This window comes from Eriocheir sinensis, chromosome 29 (assembly GCF_024679095.1).
Source record: "Eriocheir sinensis breed Jianghai 21 chromosome 29, ASM2467909v1, whole genome shotgun sequence".
NCBI classification, from domain to species: domain Eukaryota; kingdom Metazoa; phylum Arthropoda; class Malacostraca; order Decapoda; family Varunidae; genus Eriocheir; species Eriocheir sinensis.
This window is the reverse complement of record NC_066537.1, coordinates 13823047-13847220: the sequence shown is the minus strand read 5'-3', so window position 1 is coordinate 13847220 and position 24174 is coordinate 13823047. Positions and strand designations below refer to the sequence as shown.

The window sequence follows — 24174 nt, the reverse complement described above, 5'->3', positions numbered from 1 at the left end:
ACGTCCAACAATCAAGCGTAGCCTCCTCGGCGGTGCCGCCGATGTTGCGAGAAATACTTCCTCGCCGAAATAAGTCGCAAATACATGTTTGGGGGTCTGCGTCCCCTCCCCCCCCTGGTTAGAAGGGAGGTCGAGAGGGGTGAAGCCCCCCCCATTAGCTGTCAGGTCGTAAACTTCGGTTGGAAAAGGTGAGCTTTTCCTCTTGTGTGTGTTGTCTCACTTGCTCTTTGTGTCATATTTAGAAGCTCGACTCTTGGACTTATTCATAAGACACTCACTTTGCCTTCATCCCATTTCTTTGGAGGTAATGCTGTTCTTTAATGACGAGATTTTCTATTCTCTTTTTTCTATTACTCTCTCGGTCCCACACGTTCTCTGCATGTATCGAAACGCACGAGAAATTAATCAAGACAAGGTGAGAGATTGAACCCGCGACCAGCGTGACGGGAGAGCCACTCCTTACCGAGTCGGCCAAAGAGGTACCCCACTGGCTAAGTGGGTTATGGGAGGTTCGTTCACCAGGCCGTCGAACACTACACGGCTTTCCCCCCTATGTAGATTAATTTCTGTGTGTTGAGACAGTGTTTAGACAGTGACCCATTTTGGTGCACAATTTCACAATGTCCCCGTAGAGACATACCTCCAACACTTCCCATTTTCTATTACCTTCGGAGAGAATGGGCCATCCTACCTGCCATCCCTTCGGGGAAACTCAACAGAACCGCAGGATAGGATCCCACCGCTATGCCACCAGTTTAATGACGAGATTTTCTATTCTCTTTTTTCCATTACTCTCTCGGTCCCACACATCCTCTGCGTGAAATTAATCAAGACCTGCCTGGGATTGAACCCGCGACCAGCGTGACGGGAGAGCCACTCCTTACCGAGTCGGCCAAAGATGTACCCCACTGGCTTAGTGGCTCGTTCATCAGGCCGTCGCCGCACTACACCAGGCTAGGGTCTGTAACATGGCTTATGATCTTGGCAGTTGTGTTGAATTCATGCCCAGAAACAAACATCTTTATAGTCTTAGCAGGACTGGCGATGGTTGTGGCTATGATGTATTGAAGTTAGCTTCATAAGAAAATATTTTTTGTAGTATTATCAGGACTGTTGATGGCCCTGGCTGTCAACAGTTGTACTTTTAAGTCATAAGTAATTTTTTTGGCCTTTTGGTTGCATTGAGAGAATAAACCAGTCCAACAAAACAGATTGTCCTTCCTTCACTCATAAAACACTTCCAAGATAGTATATAGTCATTGCATTCATCACAGCATCAAAGTTATGGTCACTCCTTCATGTGGGTCAGTATTATGCAAAAAAAAATTCACAGCATTGAACATTTCAACATTGCTATCATGACCCATTTGCAGGTCTCGAATATTCCTACATTCTAGTCAGTCATCTGTTTTCGAAGAAATGGGAAGCCACTGAGTAATTTATTGGAACTCAGGAGCCCAATGATGAGGGGGCACATGCCTTCTCATGAGAATCTGGTGCCCCCCCCCCCCCCCAAGTGCCCCCCTCTCACCTGCCCTAGTACCCACTATTAATCTGATCTTAGAATAACTAATTCTATGTGGCATCAGAATGCCCATGACCTTTACTTGCCTAGTGCCCCCTCATGCTCAACAGTGGGTTCCCGGGTGCCCCCCGGCCATTGATAGATAAGTATGCCACTGCATGAACCCCGTTATAGACTGCAGCATTGGTCGTACCTGTTCTCCTTCAACTGAAACCAAGGACAGAGATACAAACTCAGGCCTGTGTGATATTTTGTCAGTAAACCTCAAGACATTCTACTATGTCTCCTCTAACAAACTAAACCAAGCAAACAAACAAAAAGCTCCAGAAATGAAAAAAAATAACAACAATACTAGTATGTAGTCATTACATGAAGAGAAAAGAATAAATGTTTTAAAATTCAAATATAAAGGAAAAGTCTGGAGTACGTATGTCGAACCTCACCCAGCTAATGAGATGCATGGCAAGGACTCATTATGGACCTGTAATTTTCCTTTCCCACCATTCCTAATTACCTAAGTGACCCCCTCGCTGGGTGGCCTTGTTAGGTCAGCCAGGTGAGCCACAGCAAGTGCAGGTGATGGCTGCCTCACACAAGGAGATTCACCTGAAGTACACATAATTTTTTGGGGGGGAGGTTACATTTTGCTCCTATAATTACCTTTTTTTCTGAATAGACTCAACTATGCAAGGATGGGAAATTAGAGCCAAATATGAAATAGAAAAATCAAAATATAAGAGGAAAGTAGAACTAAAGTGTTTTGCTCCTATAGTATATATACTTTAAAGACTGAAATATGTAAAGGTGGAAAATTGGAACCATATATAAAATAGAAGAAATCAAAATAGAAGAGGAAATTGTTACAGTATATGTACTAACTTGAGAGTTAAAGGCTGAACTATGCAAGGGGTGAGAACTGAAACCAAATATAAAGTCGAACGGATATATATGAAAATAAAAGAGGAAAGTAGAGTATTGACCGTTGAATGGAGACTTGTGCAATAACCTCCACTTTGATGTATTACTAAAAGGAAGGAAATTACCCAAAAGGAAGTCTGAGGGAGAATTCAAAGGTGTTAAAACAAGTGTTAATATCCAGGAAGTTCAATAAAACAGGTTTGTTGTAATAGTCTGAAAGGACACGGAAATTAGTGTTTTAACCTGCTACTATTGATCCTTAGGAGAAAAGAGAGAATGAAAAGACTAAATATACTGTTGTTGTAATAGTATTTGAAAAGAAAACAACGAAACAATAAACATAGAAGTAACCACAAGAGAAAAAGAATGCATAATTGAAGATGGAAAGAAAAGGCAAAACAGTAAACGTGGAAGGCTGGAAGCAAACCTGAAAACAGGAAAATGATCGATGAAAATGCCAAAATAAAAAAAACTTAAATCTCCTCATACTTTCTAGCCATGAATTGAGTGCAGGATGAACTTGCAGGTTTGGGGTAATTAGTGGGTGGCGAGCCTGAGTGAGTCAGCGAAGGAGGAACACGTAATGGTTGGCAACAGGAGAGGTGGAGGAGGGTAGATGGAAGGAATGGGAGAGGATGGAAGGGACAGAGGATGAGGAAAGTAGACTAGGGAAAGAGAACTGAGATGGAGTGGACAAAATATAAAATAAAATAAAATAAAATAAATAGTAACTTATCTAAATAAAATTAAATAAATAAATAGATAAATAAACAAATAAAAAAAATAATAAATAAAAAAATGAAAAGTGGAGTGAGAGAACTGAGTAAATATTGAATCAGATGTGGACGAGTTATCAAGGAAGGAATGTGCAATATTTAATGGAGCTGGGGAGGCAGACAGGTGGTGGGTACAAGGCACAGAGATAAATTTAAAGGGACAGATAAATGACAAAGAGGAATATTGAAAATTGAATGAAAAGCAAATTGAGTAAGGATGGGTTTAACAAAATTTTGACTCTTTGAAATATATGTAATGAGCTAAAAAAAAGATGATGAATACAGGGACAAACAGTAATTGAATAAAGAGATAATCAATGAATAGTGAGTCTAGGCGAGTCATCTAGAGGAAATGTGCAAAAGTTGAAAAATGTGGACAAATGTGTATTAGTTAAAAGATGTGGAAAAATGTGTAGTAGTTGAAAGATGTGGAAAAATGTGTAGTAGTTGAAAGATGTGGAAAAATGTGTAGTAGTTGAAAGATGTGGAAAAATGTGTAGTAGTTGAAAGATGTGGAAAAATGTGTAGTAGTTGAAAGATGTGGAAGATATACATATATAATTTTTGCAATGAAGGATTAGCTCTCGGGCAAAACAGATAAAAAAAAGCTTGCTATGCATTGCACCCACCAGAGGCCGGAGACTCTAAAAGGGAATCATATTTGATTGGAGAGGCATCCTCATACTTACCTCCTCAAAGTGTTCAAATCAGAGGGCTCTACTCTGTCCAGATGAGCCCCCCTCTCCATACAGGGGAAGACAGGGCCCATTTATAAAGTCTGCATCTGGGAGGGGAAAAGAACTAGTAGAGATGATACACCTTGGGGAAGCTGACTGGCTGAGATTTTGAGTTAAAAATAGACCAAGAATGTTTAGTGTGGAAGGGGGCACCTGTTTGTTATTAAGGAATAGTGGATAGATGTCAGAAAGGTTTTATCAAGCTGTCAGGTGGAGAAAATGAGTTTTAGGAGCATTGAAGGACACCAAGTTCCCTTTGTCTCATTCACAAATTATAGCAGAGTCAGAGATTAGGAATTCTGTAGCTTCTAGCTTTGAGTTGTTTAATCTGTCTGCTTTGGTACGACCACCAGTGTCGAAACATGGGTGGTGTCACTTGTTCGGTATGGCCACCAGTGTCTGCTACCCGTATCCCCAAGTTGAAGTAAATTGTGGGCCATGGTGACATGTGGCAATTCACCATAGGTCTAAAATCTGGTCAACTTAGCTTATCCCCTCTCTGTCTCTTTCTCCCCAAGTGTGTGTGATGGTAAAGTTGGCTAATAATGTAATGTACAATGGATTTGGACATTAAATTCTTCCCTATTTTGGGGGCTTGATGCCAGCTGTTGCAGGTGGGTTTATTTTGTAACCAAAGCCACCCAGTAACAATGAAATTTAAATGGAAAAGGAAAATACTAGCAGCTGCATGGTTATGAGAGGATCATGCTAATTTCACATTACATGCTGTTTTGTGTCTCATATTTATCCATTTCTTAGCCATCCATAGCTTCAAAGTTAGCTGGACAGGTTAATTCCTGCTGTGAGAGTTTTTTTGGTTGAAAAAATGTTGAGTAAAGCAGAGTCATTGGCATAATAAATGAAAAATAGAGAATGGGAGATAGAGCAGAGCCTTGTGGAACACCAATATTTTATTTAAAGGTTTAGGGGAAGAATGGTGACTTGAAAGGAAATAGGGGACAAAATGTACAGAGAGAGGAAAAGAATGATTAGAATGTATAGAAAGGTAGTTTAGAAAGCAAGGATTTGTGCCAGACTCTGTTAAGGACCTGGAGGATGTCCAAGGCAACAGCAAAAGGTTTTACCCAAATGCCTTGAGGGGATGACCAAGAGTCAGATGAGAAGGCAAGAATGAATACCCTTAGTGGAATCCATCCTGATGATCAGAGGAATGGAATAAGGAATGAGACAGAGAACAGAAGGGGATGGAATAAGGGATAAAGGGTGGAAGAATAGTACTAAAGGGTTTGGAATAAGGGATGGAAGAGGAGTACATAATACACCATATGAGGTAATTGACGGGAGGATTGTACTATGGAGGATATAGGGGATTTTGGATGAATGAGGAGTGAAGGAACAGATACAACTTTAGCCATTATTCAATAGGGTGAGTGATGAAGCGTGGAAAAAAGGAACAGTAGGATGACACAATATAGGTGTGTGAGGGAATAAAATGTGCATATCAGTAAATGGTGAATTGAGGATGATTTTAACCCGAGAACATCGGCAGACCCTTTTTAGGGCTTTCATGAGTTGTGGCTGTGGTACGGTGGACCCTAAAGAGGGCTCGCCATAAAACATCTAATTCGAGCTAATTGCAGGTGGTGGTGGCATAGCGCAACCCACCATGAATGCCCTAGGTCATTTATGGTGGTTGAGTGATCTTGAGGTGGGCTTTTTTGTCACTGGTGGTGCTGTAAGGTCATGGCATACAGAATTAGCTATCCATACAGTAATCACTTGTCAAATTCTCTATAGTAGACAACAAGCGACTCTCGGCTAGATGCCACGCATCACGAGACTGTTTATTTTGTAACAAACACCACCCAAAAAGAATGGAGTTTGAGTAAAAGTATATATTTTTAACGATTTTATGGTTATGAGAGGAGTACTCTGATGTACGTTTCATGCTCTTTTCTTTGTCTCAAAATGCAGTGTAATTTTGTCGTTTCTTGGCCACTTCTCGGCTTTCCTATAACCGAAGCCCACGGGTTAAGGGAATAGAAGATAAGAACCATCTCCATTATGGCTATGACTGTGCTTGTGACCTTGCAATTATAGAGCTCAGTATTCTGGATGTGAAGGGAAATAATTATTGTAAGGAAGGAGAATAAGATAATGTGTTTCTGTCAGTGATGTAATGGACACAATTTTAAGAGAAGGGGTCTGTCTTTTTCTTAGCAGGCTGTCATTATTACAGTAAAGGAAGCACCTCAAGGGCAGTGTCCTATCACCCACTCTCTTCCCTTTATTCATCAATGATCTTCTTTCCACAACAAACTGTCCTATCCACTTGTATGCTGATGACTCTGCATTATTCAACTTCTTTCAACAGAAGACCTTCCCAACAGGAATTACAAGACCTCAGACTGGAGGCTGCAGAACACTTAACCTCAGACCTTGCTATCATTTCTGACTGGGCTGGGAGGAACCTGGTGTCCTTCAACACCGCAAAAACTCAATTTCTCCACCTATCAACTTGACACAATCTTCCAAACATCTATCCCCTATTCTTCGACAACACTCAGCTGTCATCTTCTCCTACACTAAACATCCTCAGTCTATCTTTAACCCAAAATCCTAACTGGAAATTTCAAATCTTCTCTCACTAAATCAGCTTCCTCGAGGTTAGGCGTTCTGTACCGTCTCCGCCAGTTCATTTCCCCTGCACAGATGCTGTCCATATACAGGAGCCTTGTCCACCCTCGTATGGAGTATGCATCTCACGTGTGGGGGTGCTCCACACACACAGCCCTTTTGGACAGAGTGGAGTCTAAGGCTCTTCGTCTCATCAACTCCCCTCCTCTTACTGACAGTCTCCTACCTCTTAAATTCTGCTGTAATGTTGCATCTCTTTCTATCTTCTACAGATATTTTCATGCTGACTGCTCTTCTGAACTTGGTAATTGCATGCCTCCCCCCTCCCACGGTCCCACAGCACACGACTTTCTACTCTAGCTCATCCCTATACTGTCCAAATCCCTTATGCAAGAGTTAACCAGCATCTTCATTCTTTTATCCCTTCTGCTGGTAAACTCTGGAACAGCCTTCCTTTATCTGTATTTCCTCCTGCCTATAATGACCTCTTTCAAGAGAGGAGTGTCAAGACACTTCTTCTGAAACTGACCTCCCTTTTGGCCTTTTGTTCTGTTTATCTTTGCTTGAAGCAGTGCCTGGTGGGCTTTTTTGTTGCAGTGCCCCTGAGCTGGCCCCCTTGCTGTAAAAAAAAAAAAAAAAAAAAAAAACTACTAACTTTTCTGTGATTAACCTGGTAGCAGCGATGGGCCAAATTTGTGGCTTTACCGTGTAGCAGTGACGGGCTAAATTTGTACCACGATTTAATCCCCCTAAATAGATGATACATAAACTGATCACAAATGCGTTGATATATATTATGAAATGGTTTGTGTGACTGATGATTTTTTCTCACTTTTCTCACTTAGAGGGACCATTAAGAAACATGATCCCCGCTGCTACCAGGATAATTAATTATGTTTTACTAATTGGACTTGTCTCCTTTAAAGTGTGTGTGTGTGGTGTGTTCGTAGTGCCACATTAAGGGTGCCACCATTAAATGTACATCAGTATATCTCACATATTGGATCTCTCATTTAATGGTGTGTAAAATAAATGTTCATACAATCATAGGGAAAATGAAAGCCACGGGAAGTCATGTAACTATTTACTGTGACAATTTAGGTAAGACATTCTATGTCCCTCAAGAGCAGATACTGACTGCTTAATATAAAAGGTTTTCTCGTTTTCTTTGAGCTCTGTTCTGAGTGTTTTTCTTCGCTAGTGATGGAGACTAGACATGACAGACACTGACCCAAGCATCTTTGTACCTAATGAGACTTTTTCACATTCCTTTCAACAGCTGGGATTTACAAAGGAGCACTGTGTGTTGATTGAGTGGAGGACAAAGACATATCCAGAGATCTCCCAGCAGGTCAAGGTAAAACTTTTTGTCTTATTATTACATTTGTACTGAAGTGATCGTTAAACAGGATCAGGCCTGGATGCTTGGGCCAGAGAGGGCAACTAGTGTCAGTTACAAATGAACCAAGCTCTTCTCAAGTAGAAATTCATCGACAAACAGTCAGTCAGGGTTGTGTTGTGTAGGTGGATGGGTGACAACTTGATGTAATCACAAATCAAGCTTTACTCAAGGGCTGAGGAGCACAGTGACGGTCTGTAATGTCGGCTAAAACTCTCCTGAAGTGGACCTTAACACATCCTTTCAAGTTTAAGCGCTATACATCCATCCATCCATAGACTAATAAAAATATTTCTCACTTTCCAGTAAAACATTTTAAGTTTCACATTATACATATATAATTATATATCATATCAAAAAAATATAAATATGAGTGTATACAGTTTGCACTTTTCCAACCAACTTGGAACTCTTAAACACTTGAAGTGTCCAGATCATGTCGTGTCCAGGCAGTCAACCATCCCAGGGGGGAGGGAGGGCGAGGCAGCACCAGCCATGGCACTTAAGATCAGGGTTTATCCCCAGAGGGTCCAAGGAGGAGCAGGGTTACCACTGGATGCCTTGAAGTTGCCCTCACGGCAGGCAGGAGGGCGGGGCAGGGCAGGGTGGGGCAGGTCATGGCAGGGCAGGGCAGGGCAGCAGACCAGGCCCGAGGCAGCAGCTGGATGAAAGGCCTGCTGGAGATACCATCAAACCAGCCACAGGTTGTCTATACTAGGCATGGATAAGAAACTTTCTCATTGTTCAAAACTGAGTGAGAAGTTACATGATATGAATTTAATAAAATTGTAAGTTTGTGAATAGTTATCATTTGGTCTAACCAGCCACAGGTTGTCTATGCTATGCAAGGGTAAAGAAACTTCCTGTGCTCAACAGAGAGTCAGTTGGTACATCACGTTGCTATAAAGGCTGTTGCTGAATACTCTTATCTGTCTGAGATGTCATGACAACTTTAGACAAAATGTTAGTTATTCATTTTATCACTTATGGAAGTTTATTGGTTTCACTTGCTATGGATGTTAAGTGATGTTTCCCTCATGGCCAGCCAAGGGCCAACAATGATGCACTGCAGGACTAGTGTGTCCTGGGCTCACCTTTGTTGTGGTTTTGTGGTTATATAAAATGACTCCCTCAGAGTACTATTCCCTTTTTATGTTATACAAGGACTGGAGCATGAATGATGATGGTGGTCTTCCCAAATAACAACTTGGTATGAAATATACTAAATAAGTAGCACCAGGCAACAAAAGCCATGTTGTGCCAAGTAAAATGTTGATATGAAAGTAACAACAATTTATTTGAATCGTTTGTAGCTGTAGCTATGCTGTATCATCACAGCTTTGCAGAATAATGCCAATAACTGCTGTTTGAATGAAAACACTAAATGGTTCAATGGATAATTTGAAATGCACCTGAAAATAAATGCAAGAGTTTTCAGATACTTATTGGTGCATCATTGTTGCCGCCTTCATAAATATTTATAATGTACATGTAAAATCTTTAGAAATCTTTTTAAAAGTTAGTTTTCACCACCCAACCTCCCCCCTTCTGTTTTCTATCCAACACATCCATACACTCATTCATTCGGCTACACTCACCACACCATCTGCCGGCCACCGCCTATTCATGCATTCCCCAATTTTGCCCTTGCTGTCTGCATAACCATATCCCCCCCCTATGTCACTCCTCATTACACTTTCACAATGCACATTTAATAGTTAAGTACTAGCCAATATAGTAATCTGTTGTGTGTGTGTGTGTGTGAGAGAGTGCATGTGTGTGTGTATGTATATGTTTTACTCACCCACTTGTATCTTTCCGGACTGAGCTACAAGCTCATGTGTACTTGAGTTAGAAAGACTTGGGTTTTCACCTCTGGGTTATACATTTTCGGTGGTACCAGACCACCAATCTAGTAGGCAGGACACAACCCCCTACTGATATCCAGTACCCATTCACATCTGGGTGGACAGGGGCACAGGTGTAAGGAGAGTTCTCATCCATCTCCACTCTGCCCAGGAATTGAACCCAGGATCTCTCAGTTGTGAGCCTACTACACTAACTACTAAACCACAGAAATCTGCTCTTATCTGTGTGTGTGTGTGTGTGTGTGTGTGTGTGTGTGTGTGTGTGTGTGTGTGTGTGTGTGTGTGTGTGTGTGTGTGTGTGTGTGTGTATTTCATCACGGTCTGATCACAAGTTGGACTCACAATCGACAGCAAGTACCCTCCCAATTAGAGTGATACTCATTAATCGATTTCTGGGTACTGCCAGGACCTCACACACCACACATCCCATCCCCCTTGCTCAAGGAGGGACAATGACCACTCCCAGTCAGTGGAAAAAACTTGGCCTGAGCGGGTCTCGAACCTCTGCCTGCCACACTGCGAAGCCTGGGCTTTAACTGACTGAGCTATTGGAGTGGTGTGTGTGTGTGTATGTGTATGTGTGTGTAATTCACCACAGCCTTAAGCTGGAACCTCACCCTGCCAAGCTGGAGCCTGACGGGGCAGAGCCTTTGGTAACTGAGTTATCAGAGTGGTGTATTTATTTGCATGTGCATGTGTGTGTGTGTAATGCATGCATGTATATCAGTGGACTGATTAACATTGCTTATGACAAGATGGTCCCCATCCTACTCTTTCTGCACTCAGTATATCATTGCAAAATTAGCTAAGCAAGACACTGATTAGTCACTGTAAAGTGATGCAAAAGATCTTGACTGCAGTTGACAAGTGAATGTGGTCATGTGCTACACTTTCCTGCATTGCCACAGCACTCTGATCCTGACCACCCCTTACCCTCAGACACTGGGCAGACTAAAATAACTGGGTTACCTCAGTTTACCTTAGCTAGGCTTCCCCGGGTACCCATTTGTTGACCAACCTGTAAGGAAGGATGAAGAGCTGGGTGGACTGTGTATGTACCACTTGTCCTGGCCTTACCCAGCCAGAGCAGTGGAAACAAGGCTGTGAGACTACACCACAGCCACTATTGAGTCAGTTATACTGATCAGTATAACACTGAGGATGTGTGAATGGAGTTGACCAAAAGTTTTGTGAGTGTTAGGGAACCCTGAACACCCAGAGCATCTGTACATCTACAGCCCAACACACATGTCAACACTAAGCTCTACAGAAGCACCACAAGGGTTTCAGATTTCTACTTTTCATGCAAGAGATAACAGCTACAGAGAGTAAGTTTTTAATGACAGCATATGTAGTGGGAACTATAAAGGGAGCAAGATTCATGTGGTGGAGGATGTGCAGCAAGTACACAAGGGTCAGGGACTGAAAACACTTTGACACCAATGTTCATCGTGCAGTGAGTTAGATCAATTCCCACAAATTCTTCCTGAGCCAAACACTTATCTCTGTAAAGATTTATAAATGTCCTCTACTTAGAGTTATTATTTGGCCTAGAGGATACCTCTAAATTACCTCAGAATCTGGTAATGTGTTTGGTATTGTAGTGATTTGGTAATGATATTACTGTAGTTGTGGGTTTCTTTCTTTCCCTCCTTTAATCAGTGTTCCAGCAATGAAAAAAATAAAAATAAATATATTACTATACCATAAGATTAACTTCACAATAGTAAATAAAGTCCAAAATCATTAAAAAAGGTTGGTGTCAAAAATGTTTTTGATGTTTGACTTGTATAAGCCTTAAAAGCAACTTGAGAAAGTACCTCCAACCAGCAACACAAACATTACTACAATCTACACACATACACTTGCAAGACTGATGCTGATGTGTGTTGCAGATGCTGGAAAGTGATAAGAGGACGTCACATTGAATGACTGGCAGGCTGCAGCAGCTACATGACATGCCAAAAGGTAATGAATGGTTATGCAGTGTAGCTCATAAAATAAACGTGTGTATTCATATACAGTGATGCATCTAATTTTGTAAGATAGAAGACAGTACTATTTGGTTTCAAGGTGCTGCAAGTTAGAGTAAGAGCATAATAATGACAGTATTAGTAAGATCTGTGTGGATGCAGTTTACTTTTTGGAGGTGAGGATCTCAAATGCCCATTCATCAAAAGTTCAGCGTATTAATAATCATTTATAGTGGCCATGTAATGTATTATTTAGCCTTGCTGGTTTGGCAAAGAGAAGGAGTTAATTATTACCCTCAGCAGACTGCTGGGGTGTGCAGAGTACAGCACCTGCCTTGGGTCTGGTGCTTTGTACCTGCTGAGTGTTTTTTGTTCTAAGCATTGGTCAAGGTATTAGTGGAAAGAATTTTCCTCCAGTTAGTCAAATAAACACTACTTTGCAGAAGAGCTTTGGAGCTGACAGTGAGTATATGCTGCTGGGAACCATTCTGTCACAAGTGTGTGTGTGTGTGTGCATCTACCTATTTGTAGTCTACCGGGCCCGAGCTAAGCTCTAATAGTCCCGTCTCCATATCTACAAGTAGGTGTATGTGCGTATGTACGTGTGTGTAATTCACCTCTTGGTCTGCTGCGGGTCTCTCTCAAGATAGCCAGCCGTTCCCCTACGGAAGAGCACAGAGCACTGATCTTTGGGTAGGTGTATGTGTGTGTGTGTGTGTGTGTGTGTGTGTAAAACATTAGTATTCCTTCCTACCTGTATTATCAACAGCTGTCAAACCAATATGAATACCTGTGTAAATACTGATGAGTTCAAGTATTTTGCAAGCTTTATAATTACTGAAATTATTTAAATTATTCTAGTTGACTAAGTTGTCCTGCTAAAGCTATGGTTAAGGAGGCTGACTGATGTGAATGTTAACTTTACAGTGAACACAGAAGTGGGGACAGAAAGCTGCATCTAGTGCCGGATGGATGGACGTGGTGAACAGGCACAGAGGGGAGGTGATGACTTACCCACAGCAGGCAAAACAGGTTTACATCTTCCAAGGTTTATGAATTTCCCTCAAATGCCAAGCTCCTGAAATTTCTGCCTGGATAGAGTTTATGCTTCCAATGAGGCATTCAGAAGCCCGAGCCCACCTAGCCTGATGTTACTGACAGTAAAAAGACTAAACATTGAAGTGATATGGTCTGACATGGACAAGACTACTTCCAAACATATATTGCAAATTAAATAATTAATTACTTTTATGCAAAGACAAAGCTTGTTTTAGAACTTAATTTTTTAAGCAATAAAATAACTTACTGAAACTTATCAAAGTCCACCTAATTTTTAAGTTTAACCATCTAGTCAGTTTTCTAGCAGGGAAGAGAATCTGCAGCTTCAGATGCTGTGTGAAGACCTTGCATCTCAAGATGCCATAGAAAAGTCCACTTAAAAATAACGTGTACTTAGTAAACAACAAGACAGCCAAGTTAAAACAGTGGGTAGTTTTTATTTTCTGCCTCAGCTACACTGGCGACGAGAAGTACAGACGCTGCTCCTCTAGTGGAGGTCAGACAAACACACTAACATTGATTGTCGATGATGCACTTTGTTCCCTTTCCAAGCTTTATATGTCTTGTGGAGTGATGTGACGTTTGGGAGAATTGGTCCACAACTACATGATGTGACTGTTTTGCAAACCAGCAGTATTGCAAGCAGTACTATTAAGACCTTGTAAAGCTCCATAGTCACTTTCTCAGGATTAATATAATCCCTTCATGAATTAACAATACAATGAAACATCCTGACTTAAGTTTAAATGATAAGTATTATATTTAATTCCTGCAACTTTTGGCTCCTGTCCAACAAACAGCCAGCAGAGCTGGACTAAAAGTTTGTATTATTAGCCTGTTATTTTTACCTTCTATTTTTTTAATTTTTTTTATATTTTTTATATAATTAATTTTGTCTACTTTGTCAGACTAAGGAGATGCTGGCTTGTCAGGAAAGAAGAGTATTTGAGAACGAAGACGTGCAGCCTTGTCCGAGGACGGCATAATGTATTTTGGCGCAATCAGCTGGAAGTTCGGGGATGTGGCAGCTACTGTGGGGATCCTCTAGAACAGCCTGTTACTGATCTTGGTTCTATCAGTGTTGGGTCTAGTCGCTATGTCTTCAGCGAGCTGCAGTGCATTTTCAAAGGTAGCTTTCATGTTTGCAATGTCAATTCTACTTTCTAACGGCTTCCTCAGACAAGTTTCACAAATGCTCACATTCACCATTTTGTTGTATTTTCTAAAGCAACTCAACCTATCGTTCACTGTTTTCCACACGGTAAGAACTTTAAAGTCTTTCTTACAAAGTTTGAGTTTACTTTTGATTTTCTTCACTGTCTATGGAACAGAAGTTGAGGGATCTGTTTGTTACCTCAAAATGAGGTAGAATGAGTTTTCAGTCTGTCCTATGTGAAAAGTTTCTGCGCTGAGGCAAGCAACTATCATAGGTCTTTGCATACTTCCACTTAAGCATTATTCCTTCAACACTAGACACCAACACTGAACGTTTCTTCCTTTCATCTTCATCTTAAAAGAAAAAAAATATACACTTGATATTAAAGACTCAACAGGAGTCAATTACACGCAAGTTTTGTGCACCCCAAGGGCACTTGAGGAGAAGACATCCTACCATTACTGTTGTCCCTTGACTTAGTTCCATTTGGAACTGGAAACTGCCATGACCACCTCAATGTTATCGTTTCATGACAAGGACAGTAGTCCTCAGACTCTGACGGCCCACTGGAGCACACTGCAGCTCAAGGCGGTTATCTCAGGTGCTGGCTTTTACTTTCACTTCTCTAGCAACGAGACACGCAAGATGGCAATGCTCAAAGTATTTATTTTCCCTCCATGTACTCAGTCTGAAATACCCACATGTGATCAGCTTGAAAATATAGGACTAGCAAACCAGCTGAAATTATTCAACATTGATTACTGTTGAGAGTACCAATGAAACAATGGTCAGTTACATGCTACTGAATACTGTCACACAACTATTATCAACAGTATTTAGCTGTGAACTACATCTTCAGCTCCATATCAGAACTTGTCTGTACATTGGCTGTCACTGAGTCAATCTCGCCACCTCGGTGGCTACGTCTGAGTGTACCGTCACCAAGATGGTCAGGGAGCAGGTCAGCAACTTTAAAAGATCTTGACCATTTAAATTTTGGCGTGCACTGCTGGAATATTGGCTGAATGACTCATGAGATAGTGACTGTCAGTTACTGTTCAAAATGCTCCCTTGAGATGGGTCTTCTCTGACAGTTAACATGTGTATGTGATTTGGACTTTTTATTACAGGAAGGGAATTGTTCATCTCTGAAAGCCAATTAATTAATTGATAATCAGAGGAGCCTCATCCTTGCCAGTGGAATTCATCAAAAAGAACCTGTTTCTTATACTTGACTGAAATGGGGGACAAGGGAGGGTGGGGGGGTGGGAGACCAGGCTTCTAAGCCTCTCGCCAAGTCTCCTGCTCTGTCTCCATCAGCTAACTCTGATTTGACAGTGCCTCTCTTTACTTAACAAAGGATGTTCAGCCAATACCAGGCATGTGCTTAACCTTTGCACTGCACCCAATGCAAGCACGACCCCTCACAATAGCCATTAATCCTGCGTCTCACTGATGGGCTTAAGCCTCTCGGTGACGCAGCAAAGCCCTGATGCTTGGCCACCCCAAACCCTGAACTATTTTTATCCAAGAATTACAAAAGTTTGTTACTGTGACAGGTTGTGTGTGTATCAGCCACAGCGAAAAGGTTAAGAAGGCGATATCTTCCTCCACTGTTTTAACATGCAGTCTTGAAAACAACGCACATTTACAAAATTATAGGCAACAAATCATTTTCAAATTTGATCAATTTGAGTATTTCAGATAAACTGTGACTATGATTCTAAGCTAAACATATCTTCTAGCAAGCTACTGAACATCCAACCAACCGTGTGTGGGGCCGAGGCACCCGCCGTACCTCTTAAGTGAGACCGGTACTCCTGACCGCCTCACCCTCGGGCAGCGGCGCCAGCTTCTCCTCCAGGGATGACACCGGGGACGAGTTGCCGGAGCGGTTGTTCTCCATAGAGCAGTCGCTGACCTCTTCAGAAAAGTCGTCAAAGTCAACAGAGGAAACTCCTTTGTTAATCAATGACTCCTCAACTCTGTAGCAAAAGAAAGATTGTTAGTGACCAAGTGAGAACAAGCAGCAACTTTCAGCCCACAAGATACTTTCCTGTAAGGTTTCATGACTCCTGAGGTGAATGTCACACCCCAGTACAGTGACATTAAGAGTCAGTCAAGCTAGGTTGCTGATAATATTTGGTATATCAGAAGTCACACAGATGATAATAATCTGATGACACGTACACCACTCGAGATTCTGCACCCTCCGTCCGCTTCATGGCTTTTAATATTAATAGAGAGAGAAAAAACTCACTTTGTCAGAAGAGGGTCTCTGTCACGTCCCCAGATGCCTTCACTCACTCACCACTACGTTCAAAAACAACATTTTACAGCATCATATTCTGTTCCTGTACTGCTGTAGGCCTCTCCTGTGTTGTGGCCAATCCTCTTTATTGTAAAGGTTAGGTCTGGTCACATTCCAAAATACCTTCATTCACTCATCGCTATACTCAAACTAAAATTACTAAAATAAGTTTTCCTGTTTATGTACTGCTGTGATACCCTCCAGTGCTGTGCCCAAGCCTCCTTACTTCTATGGTTAGATCTGGATAATCAGTAACCTATAAAGCATCCCTCTGCTTTTGGTAACTTGCCTCAGTAAAATGTTATCTAGAAACTCTAGTGGTCTCAGTAGAGATAAGGATCTTGTTCCAATACTTGTCTCTTCCTCAGCTAGTTGCTCTTCTTCTGCATTTACTTCATGTACATCTATTGGCTTTCCCTCACTTGTGATTTCCCAAGTATTTGTTTGTGCGCCTCGGTCCATTCCTCGGCTGCCACTCAAGTCATAATTTATCAAATATGCCTCAGTTTTGGCAACAAGATTTCTCAAGTTGCTGTAGAAGTGCATATCACCACCATCACATCACCACACCACCAGCACCACCACACCACAGCACCACCACCACCACCACCACAGTTACAACACAAAGTACTGTTTTTGCTCAACCACTTACTGCATTCCCTCGACCCTCATAGCACCTGTGAGGGCCATCTGTCTCACGTGTTGCATCAGAATCTGCATGTGGTCCAGCGGCACTTTGAGGACACCTGAGAAGAAGGACGTGTGTGTTTTATAAGAATGCATTTTGTGTCATGTTAGGATGAGCATTGTTGTAAAGGGACAGGAATCTTCATAGTGAGTCCATATCCTTGAAATTTATTGCTTTTAATGCATATTGCTGTGTGTTTCAGAGGCCGTGTTGTATCGTTTTTGGGGAATAATTTTTTTAACAAAGCATTGGATGAAGATGATAATTGGGCAAAGCATGTTTCAGACCTTGCCCTATTTTTTTATCAGTGACTCTAGAACAAGGTGTGGGTAATGAAGGCACTTTTAACCCCTTCTATCCGTGACGTAGACGTCGGCGTCACAGTATGGAAAGGGTCAAAAGGAAATGGAAGAGGATTAATCCTCTTCTAAACCTCTTAATCCTCTTTCATTTCCTTGTAAGAGGTTTAGAAGAGGATTAAGAGGTTTAGAAGAGGACTAACGGTGACGTCGGTGTCGCCAGAGTGAAGGGGTTAAGAGGTATGTAGTGACCCAGCATATGAAGTGTCCTGTTGCAAGGCTAGCCAACATTTCCATAGAGGCAGCATTGTGTGCCTCATCCAGTGGATAGCGAGATGTCAGACATATGATTTATTCACTTGCGGCAGTACCGAGCCCAGCACCCTCCCACATCTGTTTTATCTTTTAATAATTTTATTTTATTACGTATTTCCATTATCAGAATACTTAGGAGAGAATCCTGATTTAGCTCTCCAGTCACTGAATCAGTCTGGCAGCCCACCCACCTTGAGACCTAACACCACTGCTGTGTTCACAATTGAAGAGCTTGAGCATTAATTAATGCTGAAGGCAGTATAATATATTGGCCTCCCAGGCACACAGCGATGTCTCCACACAAAGGTTTGCTAGCCTCACAACAGGAAGCATTTAATCTGCTGGGTTTTGTCACCACTTTCAAGTGACTCAATTATTCACATCTTGTTAATAAATCATGTTGACAACAGAGCAAGGTCTGAAACATGCTTTGCCAAATCATCATCTTTATCCGATGCAGTGTTATATAGTTATTCCTGAAAAATGACAAAACATGTCCTCTGAAACCCGTAGTAGATTCTGATTATCCAGTTTGCAAATGGGCTCTGTATCTATTTGTTTTATAAATTTTGTGGGGAAAGTAAGCAGAAATATCCTGTAGTAAGATTGCTAAACACTAAACGACTGTGTGTAGGCCACAAAAGGTAGTGTAAGGTAATAGATGGTTAGACCTTTTGAAGACGATGCAGGCCACTATGGAGAATATTGACGGGTAATGGATTATGGAAGTGAAGGTACAGCTGGGAGCATAACCTATAGCTGCATGTGACCTTGATCCTCATCTCCTTTGCATTGGCCCTTGAGCCTGGGGTTGGTAAGAATCCATTACCCTGGGAAACATGGTGTAGGTGTGTCATCTGGGTTACTGCCCTTTAACTTTCCCAGGTTTCCCCAGTAAACAGTGAGAGGGGTAGGTTTGTGGGGGGGAGATCAAAAGGGGACTCATGTTGTAGTAGTCCAAAATGACCTGTATATCCTGGGTTTGAACAGAGAGGATTCTAAAAATGAGAGTTGAATGGACATCCACCATTGAGAAAAGTAAGCCAACACATGTAAATATAAATGGAGTCTCTCAAAAGGAGTACAGCTAAGTGACTTACTCTGTGTAATGTCCCCTAGTCTCTTGGCCACCATGAAGAGCACATCAGGGCACCAGAAGTGGGGAATGCGTGGGAACAGCTTGCCAGTATCTGAGGGCAAGTGGAAGCCGAGCTCACCCAGCAGCTGGCGGAAGGTGGGCGAGGAGAACGCCTCCTCCTGCTCGCTGGTCCAGGGGATCAGTGGAATGGATTGGTTGGACACTGAGGAAAAGGAAACATCAGTCAGTACATCCAATGCCACCTTCGAGGGCATAACGTTGTGAAATACTGGATGAAAATGTGGGAAAAGGCAAGCTCATTCTTTGTTCCATCAACCTCAAGAGAGTCTAATAATTTCATGACTGAGTGTACTTCTCCCTTCTGTTTTTACCTCCCCATTGTTCTTTTATTAACCTCTCTCCTTTGGCTGGATTTTATTCCTACTCTTTCTTTGGCTTCAACTCTTGTTACTTCTTCTATTAACTTTTTTCTACCAACTCTTTCTTTCTTTTGTATTTCCTTTCGTTAATTTGAAACCACCACAAAAGTATCTTCCTTCCCTTTCCCCACACCCACAACCCAGCAAAGATGAAGTGGCTTACATGTAAAGTGGAAGGCGATTGGCTCAGCCCTAGGAATGTCGGTGCCCACAAACTTGACCTTAGCATAGCAGGCCTCAAGGAGCTGCTTCTGGAGCCACTGCACTTGACTCCCGTAGCCCTCCTCTTTTAACTTGTCTGGAAATAGAGAAAGTGATCAGTTTCCCTGGTTTGTCATGTGACCTTCCATAACCACCTTTAGCTTGTATGTAGAGGGATCAGTTTGCCCAGTTCCTCCTGTTCTTGTCTTCATTAACCTCTTTCAACTTGTCTTGAGATCAGAGCTGCCCAATTTGTCCATTGATCTTACTCCCAAAAATATATCAATAAAAAATAAACCCATTTTTTTCATGATCCTGCAGCTGTTGTCTCAGTTTGCTTTACACACACACATACACATGCCAACACCTACCTATTAGGAAAGCGACGGCAGTGTTGTCCTCCCAGTCCGTGCTGTCCTCATTGAAGATGAAGTTGCCTTCCACACTCCCTTTCTCTGACAGTGGTTCTGAGAGAGAGAGAGAGAAAGTTACATGAAGTTAAAGACTCCTCCCATTTTTCACAACTGTGTTATGCTCTGCTAAGACAAGTGCTTTCATGAAGTCTTAGAAGGTGTGTTCTGGGGGTGTGATTTGAAGCATTATGATTACCTCATGGTTCAAAACTGCATTACAAATCAATAACTCTCAGGACATAGATGAGCCAAGCTGTTCACAGCATTGTGATTCTAAAAGGGTTAATCACATCAAAGCACTTTCAACCTCTTCCCTGTCACAAAAATTGTTACCAATTTTCTATAATCATTTGTTTAAGCACCTTCACCCCCTTATCTGCCCCTCCCTGAGGCATGAACTATGAGATTTTCTTTAACAATTTTCATCCCCTTTTCTGTAATCTATCACAGATTTTTTAACAATCAATTCAATTTCTTTATATCATGCTACTAACCTTGGTTACACATGAAGGAGTCTTTGCTATCAGCAGGTTTCTCATCTTGCTTCTGGTAGGAAGGAGGTGGCTTGCTCCTCTGAGGGTGAGGAGGGGAGGCAAGCTTCAGGTTCTCCATCCCGTCGAGCTTGTCTGTCACATCCTCCCTGGTCACTTTGCAGGGCGGAGGCATGTTGGGTTGGTCATCAGAGGAGTCTTCAGAGTCACTGCTGACCTGCATCACGTCACACTCCAGACTGATGTCCCCCTCTGACTTGTTGGTGACCAGCGGCTCTGCATGGGGGAGTTGTGGTAGGCTGGGGGCAGGGGGGATGTGCACGTGGCTGGCCTGCAGGGAAGGTCTGATGTGTTACTCATAAAGGGCTAAAGTAGTTTATCACACACCAAAAATAAAAGCTACCATACATAGGTAACCCCATATTTGTGGGGGTTAGGAGGACACAGACTACTGTGACTGTTGGGGATCACTTGTACTCGTGTAAAAATCAATCATGTAAAAGATGACCTCCTCCAGGGCTATGATATATCTGATTGAGGAATAGACTTTAGATTCATCAAAAGTATTATTCGTCATGAAGGTTATCACTGTTATCTAGGTTACATGTATTATCTGCTTTCAGTGGATTCTGTGGTACAGAATAGTCTGGAGACGACTTGTAGCTAATAACTAATAACTAAATGAAGGAGACAAAGGGTGGCCTTTATCTCTGGCAACAGTATTTATTTTGAACTACATTACAACAAACTAACTCTGGCAGTTGACACTTATTTTGTACTGATTAAAGTTAAACTTAAACTTGCTAATCACTACTCTGACGACTGCTTCTGTTGGGAATTACTCGTTTCAGCTAATTTAATTCAGCTAATTTAAAGGCAAAGGTTACCATAGCAGCAATAGGTTAGTATCTTAGCAGCAACAACTTACTATTTTAGAAGCAATGGGTTAATGTCTGTTAGGTTAGGTTCAGCTGGGGTTCTGTTAGTTTGAGAAAGCGTGGAATGGCAACACACGTGTTCAGTGGTGGGCAAGTCTGCTACCATGTATTGAAAATATTTCTTGAATATATACCCAGACAACAATACAATGGTTACAGTTTGAGAAGCCTGTATAGTCTTGCCTCTCCTTGATGGGGTCAGTCTGGTCTGGCCAAAAGATCAATTAACTTTTTTAAGTATGATCTGTTTTTTCCCAAGGATATTCTTGTGAATGCAGCCCGAGAAGAGGACTGTTCAATATAAAACACTGGGTTTTAATTTCCTGTAAAACATAATACTGCAATGGAAGTAGTAGCTGCAGGGAAGTTTTAACCATGCCTGACCATACCTGATGGTATTCGAGCGGCTTTACATTATCTAAGCCTCTAAGGGGAGGGTGATAAAAACTGAAATAATAAACTTGTTCTAAAGAGACAGACAGACAAGGACTACAAGTCAAACACCAAATCAACATGCACAGGGTTTTAGGTTTGGGCTTTGCCTTTCATGCTTTATTCCATTTGATGTATTACTCAAAACAAACCCTTTACTTTGATATACTACTCCAATCAAACCATTACTCTGATGCACTACTCTTGCCAACCCATTACTTTAATGCATTACTCTGTTGAACCCATTACTGATACACTGCTCTTTTCAACTCATTACTTTAACATACTATTATCAATCCATTGCTTTGGTGTACTATTGTTAATTCAATACTTTGATGCACTACTCAAATCAACCTTTCCTGTGATGCACTACATTATTCTTTATCAAGCCATTACTCGAGGCTCTCAGGCCCAAAACTCAGAACACTCACTGTGGGGATCTCCGCGCACAGCTTGGAGCATTCGCTGTTGGTTATGAAGCCTCGTGCCAACAGCTTCTGTATTACCTAGTAGCAAAAAGAACACGTTTCACTTAAAGTGTTCTTGCTCCACTCTAGATTCACTTAACTATGTATACAACATGAAGATAGACATTAATGATGAATGATTCAAGAATAAGATCCGCCCTTGTTTTTGCCTTAACCACAGTGGAAAAGCATTCCTCTAATGCAACTTCAGGATTTTATTAACTGCAAAGTCAACAACCTGACTATGCAATATTAAGGCACAAAGAATGTCCCTTTCTAGGTCTACTTATCTATGCAGTATGATGAGACATGAATGGAGGAAGATAATGGAGTGATACAAAGAATGTACAAGTAAGAGAATGTCCATGCAGGGTCCTGGTGACCATACCTTCTGATAAACTCAATGACACACTAAGTAGTACTTAAAATAAAATATGCAACCCTGTCTATTCCTAATAACCCCGAATTATCCAGTAAATGAGCATGCTTCAACTACAACCACATTCTTTACATCTGAAAAAATCTATTTGATTATAGTAAAAAAATGTTTGCATCAGCTTTGACATTATTTTTAATCTACCTATGAACCACTGAACTAAATTATTCTTCAATGATACTGAATAACACTCCTAAGGACGGGTTTGTTGGTTATTAAAGGGTAAAGAAGCTAAATAACATAAACAGTGGCCAATAAAGTTAAAAAGGTATAGCTGGGGCATAAGCTAAGCTGCACGTGACCTCAGTTCTCATCTCTCCCTCATTTATCAAGCAACCCAAAGAGGAGGATGAACAGCTGGGTGAACTGGGCGCTCACAGTCCAGGCCGGGATGGAACCCAGGACCACGGATTCATAGGTAGGCTTGCTGACCACTACTATTATTACTAAGCATGATTATTATTTTCTATTATTATTATTACTATTATTATTATTATTAAGAGAGACAAATCAGGTAGAGAGGGAGGAAAGCAGACACTATAAGCCGCCTGTTCAGTAGCCCCCAGTCGCCTGAAATGGCGAGAAAGAAAAAATAAAAGTAAAAGCAATGACTGAAAAGTAGAAATAGGACGAGATAATATAGAAGTGGAGGGACAGAGGGGTAGGCTAAAAAATTGAGGTAAATAAACATAAGAAAATCAAATAAAAAGTAAAAACAACTAATTAATTATGAGTGCCATGGAGACAAAAAGGTAAAGGAAATACAATGAGGCAAGGAGCACACACCTCCTTCTTGATGGGTTCCTCGATGGAGTCGTCGCAGCAGATCTCTTTAATCTTGTCCATCAGGTCCTGCTCGCTGGTGGTGGCCAGGTAGAGGTTGTACAGCTGGTCAAAGTCCTCATTCCTTTTGGAGAGGAAGAAAGAAGACATCTAACTGATAAATCTGATCTGAACAATCCCTTGATGTAAGGCAAAATTAAATAGGTAGGCGACACACATTCCAATCCAAACAACTTTCTTTAGACATGAGATGACAAAACTGCACATATACACATGAATGTGCACATGAATATTCAAACATTTGGACTTTGAAAAGTTATCATGACAAAAAGTCCTCATAAACAGTGTGTTGAATTTACTGAAACATGAATCATAAAGATAAAATGCCCTCATCTTAAACAGAATGAATCATAACTACAAACTAAACACAACAAATTTGAAAGGCTAAATACAGTCTGCTAGATTTACTTAAACAATAAAATAATCATAACCACACATTGGAAGGATGAAAACATAAACTCCAGAAGTAGAAGACATGAAAGACTGTCAGACTCGTGCCACGAGGCAACACTCACGAGAGATCTATCCCCGGCGCCTCCACCACGGGCTTGTGGGGGTTCTTGTTCTCCTTCTTGTCTGGGTGTTCAATGCGGACTCGAGTGCACTTCCGCAGGACATACTCAATGAGGTCCGCCCAGTCCTGAAGGGAGAGAGGAGGAGGTGAATATACATAAAGGGATCATACTCTGTTTGATAAAATATTCCAGTTTCTCATGGGATAAAAAGAATGCAGTACAGTCCTAAATATACCACAAGATGAAATAAAAGCAAGTCATGAGTAGTGTGAGAATCAAAATATCATGCCAACAAATA

General features: G+C 41.4%; 1 protein-coding gene and 1 long non-coding RNA gene across 18 annotated transcripts in view; one reads left to right on the top strand and one right to left on the bottom strand.

Moving 5' to 3' along the window:
- Positions 1-15903, top strand: part of LOC127005096 (uncharacterized) — a 42695-nt gene extending 26792 nt beyond the window's left edge. Inside the window, exons 4-7 of one of the 2 annotated variants that reach the window (XR_007758279.1) lie at positions 7834-7911; positions 11717-12487; positions 12722-13982; positions 15755-15903. This is a non-coding gene — a long non-coding RNA (uncharacterized LOC127005096). Of the gene's footprint in view, positions 1-7833; positions 7912-11716; positions 12488-12721; positions 13983-15754 lie in introns of those variants that run through there. The other variant, XR_007758280.1, reaches the window with a different exon arrangement.
- The window catches only part of LOC127005094 (protein timeless-like), a 101326-nt gene continuing 84775 nt past the window's right edge, over positions 7624-24174 (bottom strand). For 10 of the 16 annotated variants that reach the window (XM_050873652.1, XM_050873653.1, XM_050873655.1 and 7 more), the window contains 10 exons: positions 23877-24001; positions 23305-23425; positions 22047-22121; positions 20249-20576; positions 19713-19808; positions 19304-19438; positions 18723-18923; positions 16973-17066; positions 15808-15994; positions 13271-14362 (listed from right to left, as the gene is read on the bottom strand). In XM_050873652.1, coding sequence (XP_050729609.1) covers positions 15811-15994; positions 16973-17066; positions 18723-18923; positions 19304-19438; positions 19713-19808; positions 20249-20576; positions 22047-22121; positions 23305-23425; positions 23877-24001 — 1359 coding nt within the window. In that variant the 3' untranslated portion in view covers positions 13271-14362; positions 15808-15810. Of the gene's footprint in view, positions 8631-12411; positions 12457-13270; positions 14363-15807; positions 15995-16972; positions 17067-18722; positions 18924-19303; positions 19439-19712; positions 19809-20248; positions 20577-22046; positions 22122-23304; positions 23426-23876; positions 24002-24174 lie in introns of those variants that run through there. The other 6 variants (XM_050873647.1, XM_050873646.1, XM_050873644.1 and 3 more) reach the window with 6 other exon arrangements.